At 37.3% G+C, this 23724-nt stretch overlaps 1 protein-coding gene across 3 annotated transcripts in view; it reads left to right on the forward strand.

The window, feature by feature from the left end:
- Positions 1 to 18672, forward strand: part of MARCHF1 (membrane associated ring-CH-type finger 1) — an 827429-nt gene extending 808757 nt beyond the window's left edge. For 2 of the 3 annotated variants that reach the window (XM_023228476.2, XM_023228466.3), the window contains one exon: positions 16638 to 18672. In XM_023228476.2, the coding sequence (XP_023084244.1) occupies positions 16638 to 16936 (299 nt within the window). In that variant the 3' untranslated portion in view covers positions 16937 to 18672. The remainder of the gene's footprint in view (positions 1 to 16637) is intronic. The other variant, XM_023228470.3, reaches the window with a different exon arrangement.
- The last annotated feature ends 5052 nt before the right edge of the window (positions 18673 to 23724 follow it).

Below are 23724 nucleotides of genomic sequence, written 5' to 3' on the forward strand. Positions count from 1 at the left end.
AAAAAAAAATAAGGAAGAGATTAAAACACAGAAAGGTTGGTTACTTCTGTATTTGTGTGTATGGGTTCATAAACACAGAAGGGGAGGCGCCATTCTCACACTCGTCCTCTAGGTGGCAGCAGCACACGCCAGCGTGCACCGCTCTGAGCATTTCAAAAAGCCCGCGGGGCTGCGGGGATAACAGGAAGGCCAGGAACCACCATAGGAATTGTGCATGGGGTTTATGTGTGTCAGAGCGGGGATGGTGACAGCGTTTCAGGTGCCACTGTCCTTTTCTGGAAGAAAATGAAAGCACTACCGTGTCGAGTCTAAATGCTAGAAAAACAGGTAGTGTGGGGTTTTGTGGCTTGTTTTTATGTGCTTATTTATCCCGTATTAACTCATTTACGTACCATTAATATCAAACTACCTTGTTTGCAACTACATTATGTACTGTTTCAGAGAGTCTTGATTTTAAAATGTTACATTACATCCTTATTAAATAAGTTCCCTGAGGGTAGAACTTTGTTTTTTTTTTTCTTTTTTAAATCCTATGTCCTCTCGTGATATAGGTACTGGTCCAAGCCAAATAAAAAACAGTGTGCTGTAAATGTAAATACTGCAATCACATATGGATAGAAAAACAAAGAGGCATCCCCACCTCGCTTCATCCAATGTCTTACCCTAGAACTCTAGTGTTTTCCTAGCAATCAAGGGCAGACATGATACCCTTAGATTAGATGACACATTTATCTAATTTGAGAACCACAAATTTCTTCGAGGTAATGTAGTCTCTCCGCTCTCCCAGTGGTCACCCTCACTTGGCCTCTTTGTAGTAAACTGCAGAGCTCTTCTCGAGCCACCTGGAAGGAAAGAAAATTAAGAGCCCCTCTCGTAGATGTAAGAAGAGGAAGCAATCTCATGTCATCTATACATAGACCCTCACAGACACCCATAAGAAAATCCCTCTCTTACATTTATCTTATCCAACCACATTTCTAAGACATGTGACTGAATAGCAATCATTTACCCTACAATGAACATGATGGTCTCAACTTCAGCCACAAAAATATCTCCAAAACCCAAGAAACTCATGGCTCCGTGCTTTCTTCCATTTTTCTCTGTCTCCTTGCCCATTCTGTAGGCCCCCTGGATTTTATTTTATCTTCAGCTGCCATGTCAATGCTGTAAGTTCCCAAATTCATCTCTAGCTCCCATTGTACTCCAGTCCCATACATCCACCTATCTTCTGAATGATTCTGTTTGAAAGTCTTAGCGTGTCACAATGCGTAATCCCCTACCACTTCTCACTAACACCTGTGGAAAAGGCACCACTAACACCCAGTAGCCAAACCCAGATATCCAGCTTTAACTCTGATTTCCTCCCTCTTCTACCTTAAATCAACCACCAAATCCTGTTTACTCTGTCTCGCATACCTCTGGAATCTGTCCATTTCTTTCCTTCCCTATGGCTACCATCCATGTGGAAACTATCATATTTTTAACTTGGAAACTGCAGAAGCTTCTTGACTAGACTTTCTCCAGTTTTGCCCAACTTCAACACAACCCATTCTCAACAATGTAATCCCAGGAGATTTACAAAAACACAAATCTAATCACATCCTATTCCCACTTCACCATTAAAAGGTAACCCAAATTCCTCAGTGGGACTATGCTGCCACCATGACCTAGCTGAAGCCAGCTAGGCCGAACATTCATTCAGCTCCTCAAATCTCCTTCCAGGCCCTTGCTCAGCTTTCCTGTGTAAAACATTTGCTTCCAGCTTCTCTTGTCCACCGCCACCACACACACTCTTAAAACACTCATATATTCTCACACACCTTCCTAATCCCAACTCAGCCTTTGCAGTTTACCTTGAACATCACTTCCTCTGGGAAACTCACTTCAGTTCCCTGAAGTGGGATCATTATTCCTACCACGGTGGTTCTCAGAGTATGGTCCTGGGACCAGCAACATCAGTATCCCCCGGGCATTCGTTAGAAATGCATATTTTTACCTCCTGCCTCCCTAGACCTATGAAACCCTGATGGTGGAGGACAGCAGTTTGTACTCAAGAAGCCTACAGGTTATTCTGATGCCGGCTAAGGATGGAGAGTCACTGCCTTACCATATGGTAACATAGCATCCTGCATTTACCCTCCCCAGGGATTCTCCACATTTACTGCATGGTAGATTATGTGTGTCATGTTCGTAATGCTGCAAAGCTGGACTTTATCCCCAGAGGTTTATACTTAGTCACCCCTTAGATGGTTCTATCATGCAGCTAGGGAAGCTCTGCCTGACAGTGAGACTTACCACATGCCATTGCAATTGCTCATTTAATTGTCTGTCTTCCTTCACCTGCTCAGAACAGGTGGGGGCTCACCACTTCATCTCCCCGGTGCTGAACACTGTGTCTAGGACCAGGCAAGTAGTCCGGTCAGTGTTGTACTAGGAATGATGAAGTGTGAATGTCTGGTACATAAGCTTCTCCACCTTTTATTTTCTTTTAAAATTGTTTTCAAAATATTTTTTTTCTTTCTCAGTTGTGGGTGGGTGCAGGATTCCAGACGGTAACCTCCAGTGGACTCTTAATGACAATCAAGGGTCCATTTCTTAAAGGAAACTGAAAATGACATGATTTCAATATTTGGCATTTAGAGCCAAAGCAAAGTAGAAAGCAAGATATTTATCAAGCAGCAGTGTACGTGGTAATTCCTGTAGAGCTGCTTGCCAGCAGGACAGCTCTAAAACTTGCAAATGGAAACCATAGTGACTTTCATAAAGGGAATCATTTGTATTTATGTTTAAATTATATTTATTTATTGTTTTATTATACTTGAAGTTCTAGGGTACATGTGCACAACGTGCAGGTTTGTTACATATGTATATATGTGCCATGTTGGTGTGCTGCACCCATTAACTCATCATTTACATTAGGTATATCTCCTAATGCTATCCGTCCCGACTCCCCCCTCCCCACAATAGGCCCCGGTGTGTGATGTTCCTCTTCCTGTGTCCAAGTGATCTCATTGTTCAATTCCCACCTATGAGTGAGAACATGTGGTGTCTGATTTTCTGTTCTTGTGATAGTTTGCTGAGAATGGTGGTTTCCAGCTGCATCCATGTCCCTACAAAGGACGTGAACTCATCCTTTTTTATGGCTGCATAGTATTCCATGGTGTATATGTGCCACATTTTCTTAATCCAGTCTGTCACTGATGGACATTTGGGTTGATTCCAAGTCTTTGCTATTGTGAATAGTGCCGCAATAAACATACGTGTGCATGTGTCTTTATAGCAGCATTATTTATAATCCTTTGGGTATATATCCAGTAATGGGATGGCTGGGTCATATGGTATTTCTAGTTCTAGATCCTTGAGGAATTGCCACACTGTTTTCCACAATGGTTGAACTAGTTTGCAATCCCACCAACAGTGTAAAAGTGTTCCTATTTGTCCACATCCTCTCCAGCACCTGTTGTTTCCTGAATTTTTAATGTTTGCCATTCTAACTGGTGTGAGATGGTATCTCATTGTGGTTTTGATTTGCATTTCTCTGATGGCCAGTGATGATGAGCATTTTTTCATATGTCTGTTGCCTGTATGAATGTCTTCTTTTGAGAAGTGTCTGTTCATATCCTTTGCCCACTTTTTGATAGGGTTGTTTTTTTCTTGTAAATTTGTTTGAGTTCTTTGTAGGTTCTGAATATTAGCCCTTTGTCAGATGAGTAGATTGCAAAAATTTTCTCCAATTCTGTAGGTTGCCTGTTCACTCTGTTGGTAGTTTCTCTTACTGTGCAGAAGCTCTTTAGTTTAATTAGATCCCATTTGTCAATTTTGGCTTTTTTTGCCATTGCTTTTGGTGTTTTAGACATGAAGTCCTTGCCCATGCCTGTGTCCTGTCAAATTATATTTAAACCTGCTTTCCAATGTGCATATTGAAGGGGAGTGTGGGCATCTGTATAAACTGTTATTTCTTTAATCTTCCTGTGGCATTGGGACTGTAAGTGCTGATCCTGAATATACTTGTGAAGTTGTAGGGAAAAACTGCATAATTTAAAAGAAGTCAACATATTTTAAATCCATCTTGAAAAACATTTACAATATTTGAAAAGAAACAAATTTTCCTTTTTCAGCCAGAATTGAGGTTGAATATAAAACAGCAAAATCTTTTGAACTGTAATGACGATCCTGGAAAGAAAAAAAAAATAAAAATCCTCATATGTCTGTAAATGGTTGTTCTTTTAGATTAAATAGGCATGATACCACAGAGAGCCCTCACCTCTCTTTCACCTGTGATGACAGGAAAAAAAAAATAGCAAATATATGGTACTTGGAGCTTTAACCACCTAAATAAGCCTATCACTAAGTTTAATTTGGGCAACAGTTGTTATTCTTGCCTTATCTTTACATAGTCTAGAAGAATTCTTCAGTATATTATCCATGTATAAACAACAAAAATACAAACTAAAAACAGCTACAACAATTTACAATATTAAAGAGACTGTAGGTGTAGATAGTAAAGTTGCCCCAGAAGTGTTTCAATGTATACATAAGGGACTAGCGTAACAAATTGACTTTGTTTTCATGGCTGACTCACTCCCAGGCCTCCAAGCTCCTCCAGGGCAGAGGCCTTGCCTCGTTATTTAGAAAATACTTGGTGTTAGTAGAGGCTCAAAAAATGTTCACTGGCTGTGACTGACTCCAGCAGACGAGAACAACCCAAAAAGAATAGACGCTGGCTTGAGTTAGTTGTCAGAAGGCCAGGGTTCTAGCTCTCCCTTGGTCATTGACTAGTTATTTATGTATTTATTTTTCCTTTGAGACAGGATTTCACTCCTCCTACCCAGGCTGGAGTGCAGTGGTGCGATCTTGGCTCACTGTAACATCCTCCCCTCAGTCCCCCTCCCTGACCTCAAGCGATTCTCCTGCCTTAGCCTCCCAAGCTGCTGGGACTACAGGTGGGCATCACTGCGCCCAGCTAATTTTTCGTATTTTTTGTAGAGACAAGGTTTCATCATGTTGCCCAGGCTGGTCCTGAACACCTGGGCTCAAGCGATCTGCCTGCCTCAGCCTCCCAAAGCACTGGGATTACAGGCACGAGCCACCGTGCCCAGCCTAGTTATCTTCAGTAAAATGATTAATCACTCTGAAGCTGAGTTTTTTTCATTTGCAAAACTACCAAGGTTGGAGTGAGTAGCTGCTGAAAGTTCTTTCTATGATTTATTATTCAGACAACATGAACTTTAGCTTGCATCAAACAGATTGAAACATGTCTATATAAATAATGTACCTATATGACACATAATTACTCACGGTGAATATTGTCATTAAAACAAGTTAAGAAAAAGGTTATAAATATGGGAAACAATTTTGTTGTTGTTGTTTAATAATCTACCCAACTGGAGAGAAGCAACCAGGATAAAAATAAAGAAGAAAACCAGCTCCCCCCTGCAACCCCCAGGGCCCCAACAGCCACTCACACACACCCTTCCTTATACACACACTTTGTAGTTCTGCATACCCTAAGCACCCAGCCAAAATATTCCAATTTACGGTGAGATGCTTTCTGTAAATACACACTGTCACTGTCTCTGTTAAGTGAACCAGGTTCTCTTCTGCTGCTTGGTGATTTTAAAAAGCTTTTAGACTTTCTCCAGGTGTCTCCAGTCACATGATCTCCTATATAACATATGCAGAATACTCTGAGAAATCAAATTTCAAAGCTGGAAGAGACCTTAGAGATCACTGTTTATAGATGAGGAAATAAGCGATTTGCCTGATCTCCAGCTGTATTATGAATGCCCACCCGGGAGCTTCTGCTTTACCCAAATTGACTTAAAGGGAAAATAGAAAAGTGAGATGTTACAGGTATGCTCCTGTGCCTTCAGGGGAGAGGAATGGGAGCCCCATTCTATTACCAAAGGAAATATATTTTCAGAGAAACAGTATTTCTGGAAAGTAAATGAGTCTAAAGGGGTCTGGTAGATAAAACCCTGCTGATAAGCCATTGTCACTGTGGTGTGAAAGGTTGGCAGAAATATTTCCTAACAAATGCAGTATACATAATTGCTCCTTAAGCATTTAAGGATGTTTTAGTTTATTTTTTTGATGGGATTTCTAAGCATTTCTCCTGACGAAGGTAATTGTAACTGCAAGAGATGCCCAGAGACACACTATTACTAAACGCCAGTGGCCTGGCTGACAACTAACTAGACTTCCTCCCCCTGTGATTCTGGAGGGAAGCTTACCTTGAGCCAAGCTGGGACACCCTAAACTCACAACACAGTGAAGTTAGAAAGATCTTACTGGTAGACACCTGTAAAAGCTCCGCTCTTAACCTACAGCTGAATCAGCCGAAGGGGTGTAGCCTTCAAATCCCACAGATAATAACAATAACGAAAACTTACATTTACACCTTCTATGTGTCAGGCACTGTTAATTTGTTTAATCCACACTAACAGCCCTATGAAATTGGTAGATACTATTACCTCCAATTTTAAGTAATGTATCAGTTGGCTTTAGCTATATAACAAACCATCCCAGGTTGGGTTTGTTGGTTGAAAGCTATAATCCCAGCACTTTGGGAGGTCGAGGCGGGCAGATCACTTAAGATCAGGAGTTCAAGACAAGCCTGGCCAACATGGTGAAACCCCGCCTCTACTAAAAATACAAAACTTAGCTGGGCATGGTGGTGCACACCCATAGTCCCAGCTACTCAGGAGGCTGAGGCCAGGAAATCTCTTGAACCCAGGAGGCAAAGGTTGCAGTGAGCTGAGATCGCACCACTGCACTCCAGCTTGGGCGACAAAGTGTGACTGTCTCAACAAAGAAAGCATCAGGAGAGCGTGAAACCACCATTTGCAAACACATTTAAAGTTTCTGATTGAGTTGTTTCCCCTATTGTCCTATTGGCTAAAGCAGTTCATATAACCAAGACCAGCGTCAATAGGGGATGGGATACCCCAGGACAGGATTACAGGGAGGCATGAGCCAATCAGGGGCTATTATTGAAACAAGCTATCAAAGATAAAGAAATTGAGACCAAAGAAAATAACAGAGTAGGCCTAATACCTCAAGGAAATGAAACAGCTATCTGAGTTTAGGTGGAAAAAGATGTAAAGACTGAAGCAGATTCTTAGGAATAGGGTGCTTCGGAATAAAATCCATAACCCTCAAAAACAGTTGGAGATTTTGCACAGGAAAACCACTCTTGAGAAGTCATTAACCATAATAAGGGAAATCCTCTTAGGGCATGGGCTGCGAAGAAATTAACCAGAAGTCTGAATCATTTGGGGATTTGGCTATTCCTTAGCCAGGAAAGAGATGAAAAAGTCAGTCTGTTGCACAGGTCCTGTTTATAACTAATGCTTAATGCTCAGGTTCCTGGTGGGGAAATGTTCTTGGATAACCCAATCCGTGTCTCCTGACCCGACTCCAATAGAGTACAGGATTAAGAAGATGTGGGGGATTTGTGTGTGTGTGTGAAAAAAAATTATAAATTTTACTTTTTTATTTATTTTTGCCTTTTCATTCAAGTTTTTTACATACTGTTACTTTTACCCTGGAGATCCCAGTATCCCTCTCTGCCTTGCTAAAAATAATCTTGTCCAGAGTCAGACTCCCAAGAGTCTAGAATGAGTTGTGAAGTCCATCTGCTTTTCTTTGTCTAAAGTGTTTTCACTCACTCTTTGAATATAAATTTCCCTACAAACTGTGGACTGAAATTTCTGGGTCTGGTGGCACTGGACTTTAAGGCTGCAGCATTTTGATCCCTTTAACTCTAATTTGTGAACTTTTCAATATCACACTGAAGGGCAAGACTACAAACTATCTTACGCCTTTCCTGGAAAACCTATTCACATGTTGATTATTTTGGAATGAAGGATGCTGCAGCCTGCAAGTACCAGATCACATATATGCAACTGTAAAAAGGAGACCTGGAAGAATTTACTTTAATAATCATTAAATCAACAACAATATTGAGACTGAGAACTTATTGCTCATCCTTGTGGGATTAACATGATAATATCGAATGTGAATGAATCAAAGTTAATATGAGAGACTAGAGTACTTTCTAAAATTTCCTCAGAAAATGGTGGTAGAGAGAATGCCTGCTCTTTTAATTGCTGTCCAAGAATTTCCAAGAAATGTTTCCCCTTAATGCTTGAGAGGTAAAGATGGGCAGAGAGTTTATTACTAAACCTACAGAAACTCCTGCAGAAGGATTCCAGACACGAAGACAGCAGTAGAGAGGGGTTCTTGGGCCTGAGAGAAATGAGCAGATGCTTGAATTGCCTAAGTTAGATTTTCCAAATTCCTTTGCAAAATCGGCAAATAGAAACAACTTTGTGCTCCTGGCATTTTGAAGTGCAGGATACAGCTTTATATATGACTGAGAAGAAAGATACCTTGAATTGCACATAGGATGCCCAGGGAAAAGGTTTAGTGCCTTCCTGTCTCTGCCATTGTCCTTTTTTGTGGTGTACATTCTTTTGTCTTTGCTAACAACAGCATAGAAACTGATTAGTCTAACAGAATGTAAGAAGACAATTGGCTGTGTCTCAATAAAAGGAGGCAAGTACATTTCCTGATGAAAACATTCTTGAAAAATCCATTTAGCCCCATTTTAGCATCTCCTCTCAAGATGTCCTTAAAGTGAGTTTTCCAAGATACAATCCTTATAACCACTCAACAGTAATTTATTTCATAGAAAACAAAAATTGTGTCCACTTAGTTGAAGGCAAGAGGAAGAGCAGGCTGTCTGTTAGAGATGGTCATTTGGACAGTGAGTTTGTACTCAAAATGGCTTTTGTATGTGGGGGTTAGGGTGCTCTGCACTCTAAACTTAATGGAGGGGTTTTGTGGGAGATTTGACTTCCCAGGAACATATTGAAGGATGGCGTGGGCAGGGGAAACTGATTCAGAGATACTTTGTGAAGGGAAGTGGAGGGATCAGGCTGAGTCTCCCCAAAAGGGCAGAGAAAACGGCAACTTTTTCACCCTGGCCCAGATTCCCAGGTATATTATGGGCTTTGGTCACTGTTTCTGGAAAGAGAGGTGAAACATGAGTGGGCTTTACTTTAGATTGTCCACCATCTAAAGCATAGCTTTACTGACAGTGAAGAGGGGTTGTAAGAGCTTTCATTCGTCCTTGAAATATCTACTGAGCAAGGAACTATGGAAAACAAAGTCCAGCTCAGACAAATTCTGTGCTCGTCAAGATTATAGCATGACAAAGTAAAAATGCTTATGTTAGAAAGTGAGCTCATACTGCACATAGAGAAATAACATGGAATTGGAACAGTGGGAAAATTTATTTCCAGCTGGAAATGACCTCTAAGATGGGTTTTGTGGGACAGGTAGACACAGAGAAGTAGAGAAGCAAAACACAGAAAGAAAGAAGATCGTAGACAAAGGCTCAGAAATGGAAAACCTCCAGGCATGTATGAGGAACAGCTGCTAGTTTGGTTAAGCAGAGGAGAAAGCTGGATGCAGTCCATGAGAATTTCCCTAAAAATGGGAAATATAGCACATTTCATCTCCAGCCTGTCTGTGGTTAAAGCTTTCTAAACACATTGAAACTACTGCTTAATATAATAGCTTACAGCAAAAATCCTTTTTGAATTTGGAGAACTGCAAGATATCTCACTCATATTCCAAATCCTTTCTGCAAATTTCCCAATAAAGAGACATAAGTTATTGTCTTCCACAGCAGGGATTCTCAACCTCAGCACTATGGACATTATGGACTGAATAATTCTTTGTTGGAAGGTGCTGTCCTGTGCATTGTAGGATGTCTAGCAGCATCCCTGGCCTCTAATAAAAGTCAGCAGCACCCAACTCCAGGTACAACGATCAACGATGTCTCTAGACACTGCTAAAAGTCCCCCAGAGAACAAAACTGTCCCCGGTGGTGAACCTATGGTCTACACTGAGTCAGTGTTTCAGATGATTGTTCTCCTTGCGTAGATGAAGACAGCTAAGTAGGAACTTAAGAAAAAAAGAAAAAGAAAAAAAGCCCTTCTATATTTCAAATGCATGGACTCTCTGTATAGAGAATAATTTAGCTCTTTTTATTTCTAACTACCATTCGATACTGCTGTTTTACTTAGCGTACGGGAAAAATGGACACAGGAGTCCAGCCATGTATAAATATGTGCTGCCACTTATCTGGGACTATTAGAATCATCACATATTCCTGATTATTCTTCAGAACTCCTTAAATCACTTATAAAGACTTTGCCTTGGAGTATTTTTAAACAAAAATAGCAAGTTAACTGCTATTTCCATGTAATACACAAATCAAATTTCAACACTCTCAGAGATTACTAGGTCAAGATCATTGAGTAATAATCTCACCTTTGGCATGAAATAGCAAAACGGGGAGAAGAAGGGAGAATCGAAATAGATGGTCTTTAAAGGTCTTTGAACTCTGAATTTTTAGTTCAGTTATTTTGCTGGAACACCAGAAAAATCAAGAATAAAACAATTTTTATTCTATCAGCCTGATATTTTAAAAACTATTTTATAAGAAAAATGATTCTTTTATATACTGCCCCTCAATTTTTTCCCAAAAATGAATAATATATGTAGGAATGTAGAATATGTTAAAAGTATGGAATATATGTTTCATTATGAACAACACTGTGAAATTTTTAGATGAGGAACTAGTGCTGCCAAAGTAAAACAACATTTTTAAAAAGTTGCACTAATGGTCAAAAATTATCGTTACCACCTTAAAGTATTATATTTGATTGTCTATAAGTTACTTGGGAAATTTATAATAAGTATAAAGCAATTCATCTCATAATTTTATGTAATTATTTCTGTATTTTTTATCCTAAAATGAACATGTTTCTAGAAAGTATTGTAATACATAATACAAAAACCACTATTATCACTAGATAACAATAGTTATCGAACACGTGTTGGTTGCAAATACATCTGTATAAATAAATCAAATCCAGGTAGCATAGTTTTATTTTTAAAATTCCTATCCTTAAGATCAAAGAAGTCTATAGGAGAAAGGGACCATGGAAACATTTGTATATGACTCACAGACACTCATTAATGATAAATGCCTGGTATAGTCCATTTTTGTACTCTAAAGTTTCTAAAATCAAAGGTCTGTTTTCTTGATGATTTGTTTTCTAACATCTTTTAGCATCTTCTCTTAAGTATTGATAATTGAATCTGTTCCTTCAAAGACTTTAACTCCATGGGACACTAATTAATTTTTTTAAATAGTGACTAGGGTAGGGAGAGACATGAAACCATCAGTCTTTCTCCTAGTTTTACTTCGTTCAGAGTTACTCTATTTTACTCCAAACAACAGTATTTAATTAGTTAACATTAATAAGGTTTCTCCTGGACTACGATGTAGGGAATTTGCAATATTGTAAAAAAGCATCTTCTTCCTCTGGGCCAGATGGCAAAAAGATTTTTTCTCATGCAAACTCCAGAAGTTGACCTAGATTGTGGTGTTAGGAACCGTAAATCTGTCATAGGGATTAGCAGGAAAGACTCTTGGCAGTAATTAGGGCACGAATGCTGTGTTTGCCAACCTCATGACAGACTGCACCCTTTTCTCCCTGGAGTGGGTTCTGAAAGATTAGTAGAAATTTATTGTAAAGAGGGCGGCACTCTAGACAGAGGAAATAGCATGTGCTAAAGCTTGAACCTGTATTAGGGCGTGCAGTGTTTGGAAAACAGCTACCCAGAAAGGACTTTGGAAAAAGTGTACTAAGAAAGGCACTGGATGAGAGAAATCAGGAAGCTGAGGATGACGATAAAATAAATAGAGGTATAGGTCATGAGCATTTATTGAGCAGGGCTGCAGCAAATTTTAGGCAAAATAAACTCCCTTGGGCATGGTTAAAAAGAAATGGAGTGTTTTTGTGCAATAAAGTTTCCATAAATATATCATGCATACATTACCAATTTCTAAATATTTAAATGCTCACAAACCCATCTCTTACTCGAAGAAATCCTATCATCTGACCTAGACACAGAGATGAATTCATGGAACTAATCTCAAGTAAGGAGCTAATATATATATAACATATAAAATACTATTTTTAGAGCAGACTTAGGTTTACAGAAAAATTACAAAGAAAGTAAAGAGTGAGTTCCCACATACCACCCTGCACATACACAAGGTTTCTCCTGTTATTAACATCTTGCCTCAACATGGTACATTTGTTACCAGTGAGGAGCCAATATTCATACATTATTATTAAAGTCCATAGTTACACTGGGGTTCACTCTTTTGTTGCACAGTCCTATGAGTTTTGACAAACGCATAATGTCCTGTGTCCACCATTACAGAATCATACAGAATGGTGTCCCTGCCTTAAAAAGTCCCTGTGTTCCACCTATTCATCCTTTCCTTTCTGCCCCTAAACTGTTGGCAAACACCGATTCTGCTATCTCCAATTTTGCCTTTTCTAGAATGTCATATAGTTGGTATCACACAGTATGTAGCTTTTGCAGACTGACCTCTTTCATTTAGCAGTATGCATTTAAGGTTCCTTTGTGTCCTTTTGTAGCTTGATAGCTCATTTCTTTTGAATCACTAAGTAATACTCCATTGTATGGATGTATCACAGTTTATTCATTCACAGATTGAAAGACAACTTGCTTTATCCACCTTTGAACAAATATGTATAAAGCTGCTACAAACATTTGTGTGCAGGTTTTTGTGTGGACATAAGTTTTTGTTCATTTGAATAAGTATAATGTTGTATCATACGAAAAGTTTGTGGTTACCATTGTAAAAAACGGCCAGACTATCTTCCAAAGTAACTGTACCATTTTGCATGCCTATCAGCAATGAATGAGAATTCCTGCTTGTCGTTCCACATCCTTTCCAACATTGTTTTCAGTGTTCTGTTTTTAAACTTTAGCCATTCTAATAGGTATATAACGATATCTTGTTTTAATTTGCAGTTCTCTAATCACATATTATTGATAATCTTACCATCTGTTTATCTTCATTGATGACATATCTCTTCAGATCTTTTGCTCATTTTGTAATTAGGTTATTTACTTATTGAATGTTAACAGTTATTTGTATATTTTGGATACAAATCCTTTTTTCAGAATGTGTTTTGCAAATATTTTTTTCCTGTGGCTTGTCTTTTCATTCTCTTAACAGTGACTTCCTCAGAGCAAAAGGTTTTAGTTTTAATAAAGTCCAATTGATCAGTTTTTCTTTTTATAGATCACACTTTGGTCACCTAAATTTTCTTATCTTTTAGAAGTTGTATAGTTTCACAATTTACATTTAGGTCTATAATCCATTTTGAGTTAATTTTTGTGAAAAATGTAAGGTCTGTTTACAGACTCATTTATTTGCATGCAGATATTTAGTTATACCAGCACCCATTTGTTAAAAAGACTATCTCTTCTCTATTGAATTGCCTTTGTTCCTTTGTTAAAGATCAGTTTCCTATATTTGTGTCGGTCTATTTCTGGGCTATTCTGTTTCACTGATTTAGTTCTTTATTCTTTCATTGATACCACACTGTCTTGATCACCGTAGTGGTAGTAATCAAGGATAGTGTCAGTTTTCAAAAACCCTGTTCTTCCGCTTCGACATTGTGTTGGCTATTCTGGTCTTTTGCTCTCCATATACACTTTAGAATCAGTGTGTCAATATCCATAAAATAACTTGCTGGAATTTTGAATGGGATAGTATTTAATCTGTAGATCAAATTGGGAAGAATAGTTATCTTAATAATATTAAGTCTCCCTACCCATGAATGTGGAACATCTTATTTCATTCAGATATTCTTTTATTTCCTTCATCGCAGCTTTATAGTTTTCCTCACATAAATCTTGTACATATTTTGTTAGGTTTACACCTAAGGTTTTTGTTGTTGTCATTGTTGTTTTTGTTTTGTTAGCACAAATGTAAATTAGCTGGTGTTTTTAATTTCAAATTCTGGTTGTTTGTTGCTATATATAGGAAAGCAATTGACTTTTTGTAAAACTTTGTAGCCTGCAATGTTGTCATAATCACCTATTTAAAAAAACAAAACTTTATCAATTCTTTGAGATTTTATACATAGACAATCATATCATTTGTGAACAGATAGTTTTGTTCATTCTTTCCCAATCATCTTTTATTATTCTTGTTTTATTGCATTAGCTAGGACTTCCAGTGCAATGCTGAATAGGCATGGTAAGAAGGAACATCCTTGTCTTGTTCCTGATCTTAGGAGAAAAGCATCTAGTTTCTCACCATTATGATGACAGCTATAGGTTTTCTATGTTCTTTATCCCCTTAAGGAAATTCCATTCCATTCCTAGTTTTTATCATGATTGAGTGTTGGATTTTGTCAAATGTGTTTTCTGCATTTATTGATATATTCACATTTTTCTTTAGCTAATTGATGTGTTTACATTGATTTCTGAATGTTGAATCAACTTTGCATACCTAGAATAAATCTCTATTGGCTGTAGTGTATAATTGTTTTTATACATTGTTGAATTCAATTTGCTAACATTTTGTTGAGAATTTTTGTATCTGTTCATGAGAGATACTGGCCTATAACTTTTCTTCATAGTAATTGTCTTTGCTGAATTTAGTATTGGGTAATGCTGGTCTCACCTGATTAGTTAGGAAGTATTCTCCTATTTTCTGGAAAAGACTATGGAACATTGATGTCATTTCTTCTTTAAATGTTTGGTAGAATCCACTAGTAAAATTATCTGAGCTTGGTGCTTTCTGCTCTGAAAGGTTATTGTTGATTTAATTTCTTTAATAGATCTAGGGATATTTAGATTATCTGACTATTAATTACACCTGCCACTGTAATGATCTCTTATTTCTCCTGTGTGAGCTTTGGCCAATGATATTTTGAAGTATTATTTCCACTAGGATTAAGTAAATATTCAAGATGATGACTACTATGAATTATTCAAGTCATAAAGAAGTCCTTGCATATTAGGAGTTAGAAAAAAATTACCTTTGCTACCGGTAAAGGTTCTAATACATTTGATTGCATATATTTAATCTACTGGAAAACTAAGTTCAGATTTGATTACTCAAAGAGGCATAGAAATTTATTTTAAACTGACAATGCCAAACAGAGCAACAAATTAATGAAACATCAACAACAGTGAGAGGCTTTTCATGTTTTCTTACAATCCCTTTTAAGATCAGAGAACATTTTTTTCCCAAAAAATTTCAAAGGAAGAGTCAGAGCCAAAGCATTTTGAAAAGAAAAAGAGTTTACTTGCAAAGCTTCAAAAGAGTCAGACTTCAGAAAAGCTGGATAAGCAAGTGAAAAACAACAGATATTTAAAGAAAAATATAAAGAAGATTACCATGATTACTAAGTTTGCATTAATTTGTTCATGGAGAAAAAACAAAATCTTATCACATGATGATCATATCCAGAAAGATCTTGCAACATGAGCTAAATAAAAGTCAAGAATAAAATGGTCTCTGTTGGGGTCTGGGGATATAAGAAATACTCAATGTTTCATTATTTTGGGACCAGAAATTGACAAGGTAACCCTGTTATTTTTGGTTAATCTTAGGGTACAAGGTGCTTCATCATGACGGAAACAGGGCATGACTTCTGCTTTGCTTCCAGAAGCATAAAGCAATGTCATTACTACAAAATATAGATACGGTATTTCTTATAACGCTATTCATTGTTGTAAGTAAAAATCCAAAGTCAAATCATAGACTGTCAATTACCGTGGTTTTTACACATTTCTACCATCCATTCCTAGTGTACCGTATTGAGCCATACTGAGCTGTATTTTTCTCCTTCACAACTTTTCACTTACAGTCCCCCACGCTATCGTAATGTGGGCAAGAGGACCACTTGTCCCTCATATACTTAACACTCTTGAGCCTCATATATTTAACATTCATAATTATGTGTTGCCTAAATACTCACTGTTGTAGTCACTGAAACACCTGTGAAATAATTTTAAAAACTGTATATTTACAAAAGAAAGCCTATTTCTAGTAATGATGATGGAAATTAAGAGAAAATATAGACATCTATAAAAGTGTGATGGTTCTCAATGACAAAATTATGATTTATGAAACAAATGGCTAAAATCCTAAATATTTTGCACGTTTGTACTCAGGAATTCTCTCTCTGGTGAGATGTGGCAGCTTTTTCCTTCCCCTCCCTTTCACTCCTCCCCATCTCCCTTCTTCCATTCCTTCCTTTTAAATTTTAAAAGAAATGAGGGTGGAAAGACCTATACATACAAACCCATGCATGTACCCATCCCTCATCTTCTTAAAAAGATTTTAAACTCTGATTCTTCCATTATGTTCACCAGCCTTCCTTAAAGGTTTAGCTATAAGGAATAAATGTCAGTGTCCAAATGTCCAAAATCTAACATATTATCTCATAATTATGATAGGTACTTGATGCTAGGAGAAATAAGAGATTTGACAGTGAGAAAATTTCCTGATATACAATTTTGACAGTACATGTAGGATACTCAAAAGGAATTAAGCCAATTCACGTTATAATTCTTTCTAATTATTAACAATATATTCCTTGTTAACATAATCTAGCAGGCAGGCATGGGCTTTTGAAGGGGCATAGAAAAAAAAATGACCAAATCCGCTGAGGACAACTTAGTAATAACATTCTCTCTTTTTTATTTCAAAGGTGTCCTTGAATGGCCATTTTGGACAAAACTGGTTGTGGTAGCCATTGGTTTCACAGGAGGTCTTGTCTTCATGTACGTCCAGTGTAAAGTCTACGTTCAGTTGTGGCGCAGGCTGAAGGCCTACAACCGTGTGATCTTTGTACAAAATTGCCCAGACACTGCCAAAAAACTGGAGAAGAACTTCTCATGCAATGTAAACACAGACATCAAGGATGCTGTGGTAGTGCCTGTATCACAAACAGGTACAAATTCACTGCCATCTGCAGAGGGTGGCCCCCCTGAAGTTGTATCAGTTTGATGGAACCTGTTGGGAGTTCCTTCACCGAAGAATATCTTTCTAACCCTCAGCCACTACAAATGACAGAAGTGATCTTGAATTATTTACTCCCTTCAGCTCCTCCTTTCTCCTACTGACACATTTTTCCTGACTTTGTTCAAAGAGGAAAGGAGAAAAACACACCAAATGCCCAGGATCCCATGAAGTACAGCGTGAAGTATGATATGGAAATGTGAAGTTTGCCAGAGAATGATTTCTAAGACAAATAAATAAGAACTACTGGGGCAATTAATGCTTTTAGGCAGTAATCAAAGATTAAATGGACCCATGATACTCTTCAAAGTAACAGGGGAAAAGTTCAAGAATACAGACTTGAATTGCAATGTGTATTACTTCTAGGGCCTTGTAATGTTAACTGTCTCATCTGGAAATAACAAACATATTTGGTTTTAAGCCTGAAATTGTCTGCATTATCCCTAAGTCACATTGGAAGCGAACTTGGAGGATGCGTATTTTGATATGTTTTGACAGCTAACAGATTTTTATGGTTCTAGTGGAGTCCGGTTATTTTGACAGATGCATGTTTTTTAAACAGATGAAATATACACTTGAAGACACTGATATTTGGAATTATGTCTAAGTCATGAACAAAAGAAGATTTTCGGAAAATGTTCAGATATAATTACCTCTGTTAAATACCCACAGAACTAAGTTATCAGGTCTTATATTTTTTTCTGATTCCTCTAATACAGTGCTGTCCAATAGAAACACAATAACCATAAATGCAGGCCACATATGTGAATTTTTAATTTCCCAGTAGCCCCATTTTAAAAAGTAAAAATAAATGTTAAAGTGAATTTTGATTTTTAAAAAATTTAACACTATATATGTTATTTCAACGTCATCAATATAAAAAATTAAGATAGTTTACATCTGTTTCTTGAATCAAATTTTCAAAATCCAGTTTGTAATTTAAAAGCACACTTCAACTTGAATTAACTATGTTGGATAGCACAGCCGTAAAATTAGAGACTAAGCTTCTGCTTTATTTAACAGTTGAATATTTCAAAAAAGTTTCATTCTTTTATTTCAAAGTCTCATAAAAGTTATGATTTTTAAAAGCACTAAATTAAGTATCCTCATTTTAAAGTCAGATGAAGTTCACATCTCTAAAGGGTAAAAATCCAAAAGTATAGAAAGATAAAATAATCTGCCTGTAGCAAAGTTGTGAAATTAATTTGTTTGTTACTATGAAGTACTTACGATAGGGGAATAAAATTACCTATTTTTGTTATTAAATCAAATGTGTAAGGCTTATTTCATCCATGAGGTGTCAACTTGACAGATGAGTAATTATGACTAAGAATCTAGACGTTGCTAGCTGACAGGATTTCCCTTGCTCAGTTAGAAAGCAAAAATAGTCAACAGATTCTGTGATAAGTAATTAATTGTTTAGGTTTGACAGTTGATTATTGTGTTCTTTGCATATTCATGTAAAACTGATGTGTGAATGGCATTACAGTGAGTTAATGATTATAGATATAGTAGCCTGTCAAAGAAAGACGTCCTACATTAAAAAAGGTGTCATATTATGTTAGCTGTCATTATTTATTAACATGAAAAGGCAATGATGGCCATAAGAACCAAAGCATGAGTATCACATTGCACAAATCTGGGTATCACATGGATGCACTTTGTAATTATCAGTGTGCTTGTTCTTCACAGATCATAGGAAAAAGGAAAAAAAAACAAACAAACCTTTAAATGAGGAGAAAGATGGTATGAATATTAGTAGTGGCTGACACTGAGTCCAAATAGTCTTGATTCCTAGAAATAAACAAAAGGTAAACAATGTCAATTTTGTGTGTGTGTATGGCGTGTGTGTATTCATGTATATAAGCGGGGAAAACGTTAAGGTATTCAGTCAGGAAACACAAGGTTTAAAACTCATCTTTCTTAAAACTTGTTATAGGCATAGGGAAAACAAAGTCGAGGTAACTTAACCAAAAATTCTGTATAAATAAGGATATAAGTAATGTTTTAAAAAACATGTGGACCTTAAATTAAACTGTATATTAAATTCCTCTTAAATTCCCATTTTAAATATTTAAGATAAATACATTTATGAATAACAAATCTGTGGGTGATTTAACCATGGCATCACATCCAAGGGATTAACCTTAATGCAATTTTCCTGTTAATTGTCCCAAGCTTCTTACTAATCCATTTTCCCTGTGGGTTAGTAATGGGAACATGCTGTTTACAGATATTCCCGGGGAAAAACATCTAGACATCAGCAAACAAAGAAATGTTGATTTCTCTTTTTGTTTGCTCTGAAAGTAAAGGAGTCATTTACCTTAACTAATATGGAAAATATTGTTTAAATTCTGTACGAACCTAAACAAGATAGGTTGCAGGATTGATTTCACAGTGGAGGATGACTGGCTAAAATAAAGCCTCATATTTTAGGGGCTACACTTAACACTAAGAAAACATTTCTAGAATGAAAAGCAAAGATAAGCATTATTGTATTAATAGTAAAAGAGGACATGGGATTTTAAAACTATATCTAAATTCTTGAAATTAACTTTTATGGGCTTGGACATTGTTGAAATGAGAAAATAATATAGCTTCTTGGCAGGTTAAAAGTCAACACTTGATTTTGCTCTCCTTCTGACTTTTTGAAACCCTGAAGTTCTGAATTTCAAGATTTTAAGAAGCTTTTTAGCAATGGTTGTTTATGGTTCAAACATCTGAAATAACTACCTGCATTTAAAATCTAATGTTGATTATTTTATTTTTACATTCTGTGTGGCAATGGAACATTTGCCCTTTCAAACAATAAAACAATTTAGCTTCGTGGCAGTGCTTTTTTGTAGACTGATTATACCCTTCAAAAAGAAAAACTGCTCTACAGAATGCCAATTTTGAGGCATGTTTACCTGTTCATGGAAGAAATAAAATTGAACTGATAAAAAAGGACGGCCAGGTGCGGTGGCTCAAGCCTGTAATCCCAGCACTTTGGGAGGCCGAGATGGGCGGATCACGAGGTCAGAAGATCGAGACCATCCTGGCTAACACGTTGAAACCCCGTCTCTACTAAAAAAAATACAAAAAACTAGCCGGGCGAGGTGGGTGCCTGTAGTCCCAGCTACTCGGGAGGCTGAGGCAGGAGAATGGTGTAAACCCGGGAGGCGGAGCTTGCAGTGAGCTGAGATCCGGCCACTGCACTCCAGCCTGGGCGACAGAGCCAGACTCCGTCTCAAAAAAAAAAAAAAAAAAGGACTAGAATTCAAGAATGAAATTACAGTTGTGTTAAAAAACCTTGGCTCTTTATAATCATGAATCTTCAGTATTATCAATACCATAAACCAGACACTGATGCTGTTAGTTTTTTAAAGAACTATCACTCTTATCGTACAGGAGCAAAGATTACATTGTAAAAGAAAGAAATTCCAAATTTTTTAAAAGTAAAGCCCAAAAGGCAAGCTTAAGTACAAAACCGAAATAAAAATGAACACAATCTAAACTAAAGTGAGCCCAACAACCTGATACAGCAATGTGTAACCTGCAGGAAGATAGGTACAGACTGAAGGAGTCTTTCAAACACCCCAGCAGTCAATCTCACTCTGCGCTGCTTCTATCGTGATTATAGTCCCAGAGAGACGACCTCATAGTTATATTTTATCTTGTTTTACAAAAGGTCCTTGGGTACTCTTTAAAACATCTATTCTTTGGCAGGAAACTTAGCTCATTAGAGCAATGACAGCATTAAGGGAAATTATAAGGGCCCTGGGGCTGAGGTGGGAAGATTCTTCCATCTGCCCCATATAGTTTACCCTTCCTTGCCTTGAAAATGAATCTTTTGGAACAGAGTACAGCTCTTAAAAGTTACTAATATCATTATTATTATAGTTGTTACATAATACTTTAATTAAGAAAGATGAAAACCTTTTTTCTTTCCTAAGTCAGCCCAATGGTGCTATTTTACATATCAACACAGTTGAAAGGAAGTACTGTTATTTTGGGCTGCAGTGTTTCCTCCACATCTAAAGAAAAGCCCATTTTGAAATTGGATACTGCATTAAAACAAAGAAGGAAAAATTATTTTAACTGTGTGCAGTTTTTGAAATTAGGCATTTGTACTATTTTGGTTTTACATAATTCTCTTGCATTAACAATTTACTGTTTTGTGAATCATGTGTACTAAAGCAAATTAAGAAAAAGAAAATAACTATCTGTGAAAGACTTTGTATATTAAACAAGTGACGCAAACCTTGGTTGTGGTTTCCACACTTTTTGCCTAACAGACTGATATTTGTATTTGCAACGTCCAAACACACATAAGTTTTTGATTTAAGATTTTACAAGGGTCTGAACATATATTATTTTAAAGCAAACCTATGTTGACTAACTCAGGACATGGTACAAAGAAATAAATACACAAACAGAGGGAAACCAATGAAAATAAACAATGTGGACTTTCAAACCTGCTTTAAAAAAAAGTTTAAGAGAAATCACAGTGTAATCTAGAGGGATTTTCTCAAGAATAAGGCTTGGATATAGACAAATAAGAATATAACAGCATTTTTCTATTAAGAGCTAATAGTGGATTCAGATAATTGCATGGATAATAAACGTTAAAAGCAAGATATTACAATCTAAGAGGCTTGGTGATAGCAAAACACAAAGCCCTTTCCAAATGTCCAACTTACAAGGACCTACAGGGCTTTCTACCAGTCTGCTAACTGTACGAGCCAACTCTTCCGCCCAAACTGGAAATCTGAACTTAACACCCTCCCTCACCACTAGAAATTATAGCAAACATTCCTAGATCATTAACCACTGCCATTATGTGTTCAATGATCCTGAACTGGGTGCTGTGATAGAGATTACCAAGCGTAGCAAGGGTGTGGGGGTAGAGATGCTTTAGATAGAGAGGACACTTTTAAGCTCAGATCTAAAGGAAGAGAGAACAATCATTTATTGTTGGCCTTGCAAAAGCTCAGAGAATGGCAACACAGGCAGAGGGAATGATAAATACCAAAATCCTGAATGGGAAATGTCAAGCGAGGCTGATGGATTCGGCCAGTAGGGAAACAAGCCCTTGTAAGATTCTTTATTACAGTCATCCCTCAGTATGTGTGGAGGACTGGTCCCAGGACCTCCTTCGAATACCAGAATTCATGGATGCTCAAATCCCTGATATAAAAATGGTGTAGGATTTGCATATAACCTATGTATATCCTCTTGTATACTTAAAATCATTTCCAGATTACTTATAATACCTAATACTATGGAAATAGTTGTTACAATGTATTGTTTAAAGAATAACAACATGAAACAAGTCTGCATGTTCAGTACGTACTTTTTTTTTCAGACTATTTTTCATCTGTGGTTGGTTGGATCCAAGGATGAGGAACCCTTAGATAGGGAGGGTCAACTGTACTTACAGAGGCAGTAAAATGCAAAGGTGTGGCCTTCCCATATGTCTTGTCCTACAGAAAGACACAAACAGAAAAGGGGCCAGATCACCTGATAATGCTACTTATGGGCATTCTGTTGCTGAGATGCTGAGTCCATTTTGCAGCTAAGTATTATATTAGACTGGTGCAAAAGTAATTGCAGTTTTGCCATTAAAATTACTTAAAAAAAAAGACAAAAACTGCAATTACTTTTGCACCAATCTTGAGTCATTAGTTTTATAGGCTGCAGCTCTATGCTACAGTGTCTCGAGGTGGAGTCTCAGAGGTCATCAGAATCCAGGTGATGACAAATTGTCTCACTATCTTCTTCCCAGAAGATTGGGAGGCAAATGATATCCTCCATATCTCCATGTTCTGGGAAGATTACAGGACAGTCTTCCAAGGCTCAGTCAGGTCATCCCTGGCCAAACCCTGCCCAGCTTGGATCAAGTGAACATACACAAGGCCATCAGGGTGCTGGCAACAGGAGCAAGAACAGTGGCAAGAAGGCCACTTAAGAAGCTACTACACATAGGACAGGCAAGACATGTTGACTTTCGTAAGGATGAAAAGTAGAGGCTGCCTGACAAGGGCCAGTTTGATTTTCATTTTGGAAGTGGAATCACAAATACTCGCTAATTAAATTATATTGCGGAAGGCATCAAGGATGATTTTACAGGCAGATTTCTGGCTTGAGAAATTGTGTGAAAAACTTAGAAAAATCAGGTTTCTGAGAAAATAAGGAGTGGGAAACAGAACATAAGTAGGAGTATTTGCCTGTGAAAGGAAAAAGATATATCCATTAAATCAAAAGAAAGTGGTAATTTGTGTTTTCTCAAAGATGTGTAAAAAGGTTGAACATTGAGAAGGCTAGTATTCAAGTCAAGCTAGAAAAAAATTAAAGAAAGTAGTAAAATAATTATCTCAAAGTTAGAAAATGAACTTAGTAGGGGAACATAATAAGATCACTAAGCAGTACTGAGAATCTACTTGAGATTTGCAAACATCAGTATGAAAATGGGCTGTTTGATATTCTTCAGTGATGTTGACCTGCTTGAGAACAGGCATGAAGGAAACATAGCTATTACTTGGTTTGGGTTCTGAAAGAGAAATAACTGTTACAAAGTTGGGGGCAAAGGAATTAAGGGTATATGCAGGGAAGCAACTATGAACTTGAAGCTAAGCTCAACAAGATAGATGATGCATGAGAGTGAGGTCAAAGTGCAGAACTTCAGCAATGAAGAGGGGTGGTGACAGTGAATGAAGAGTGGAATACTCAAAATCAGGTCTACAGAGTGGAGGTGCTGATAAGGATCCAGGTGTGACCATTGAGAGGCCTCTGAT

Source organism: Piliocolobus tephrosceles, chromosome 3 (assembly GCF_002776525.5).
Source record: "Piliocolobus tephrosceles isolate RC106 chromosome 3, ASM277652v3, whole genome shotgun sequence".
Taxonomy (NCBI): domain Eukaryota; kingdom Metazoa; phylum Chordata; class Mammalia; order Primates; family Cercopithecidae; genus Piliocolobus; species Piliocolobus tephrosceles.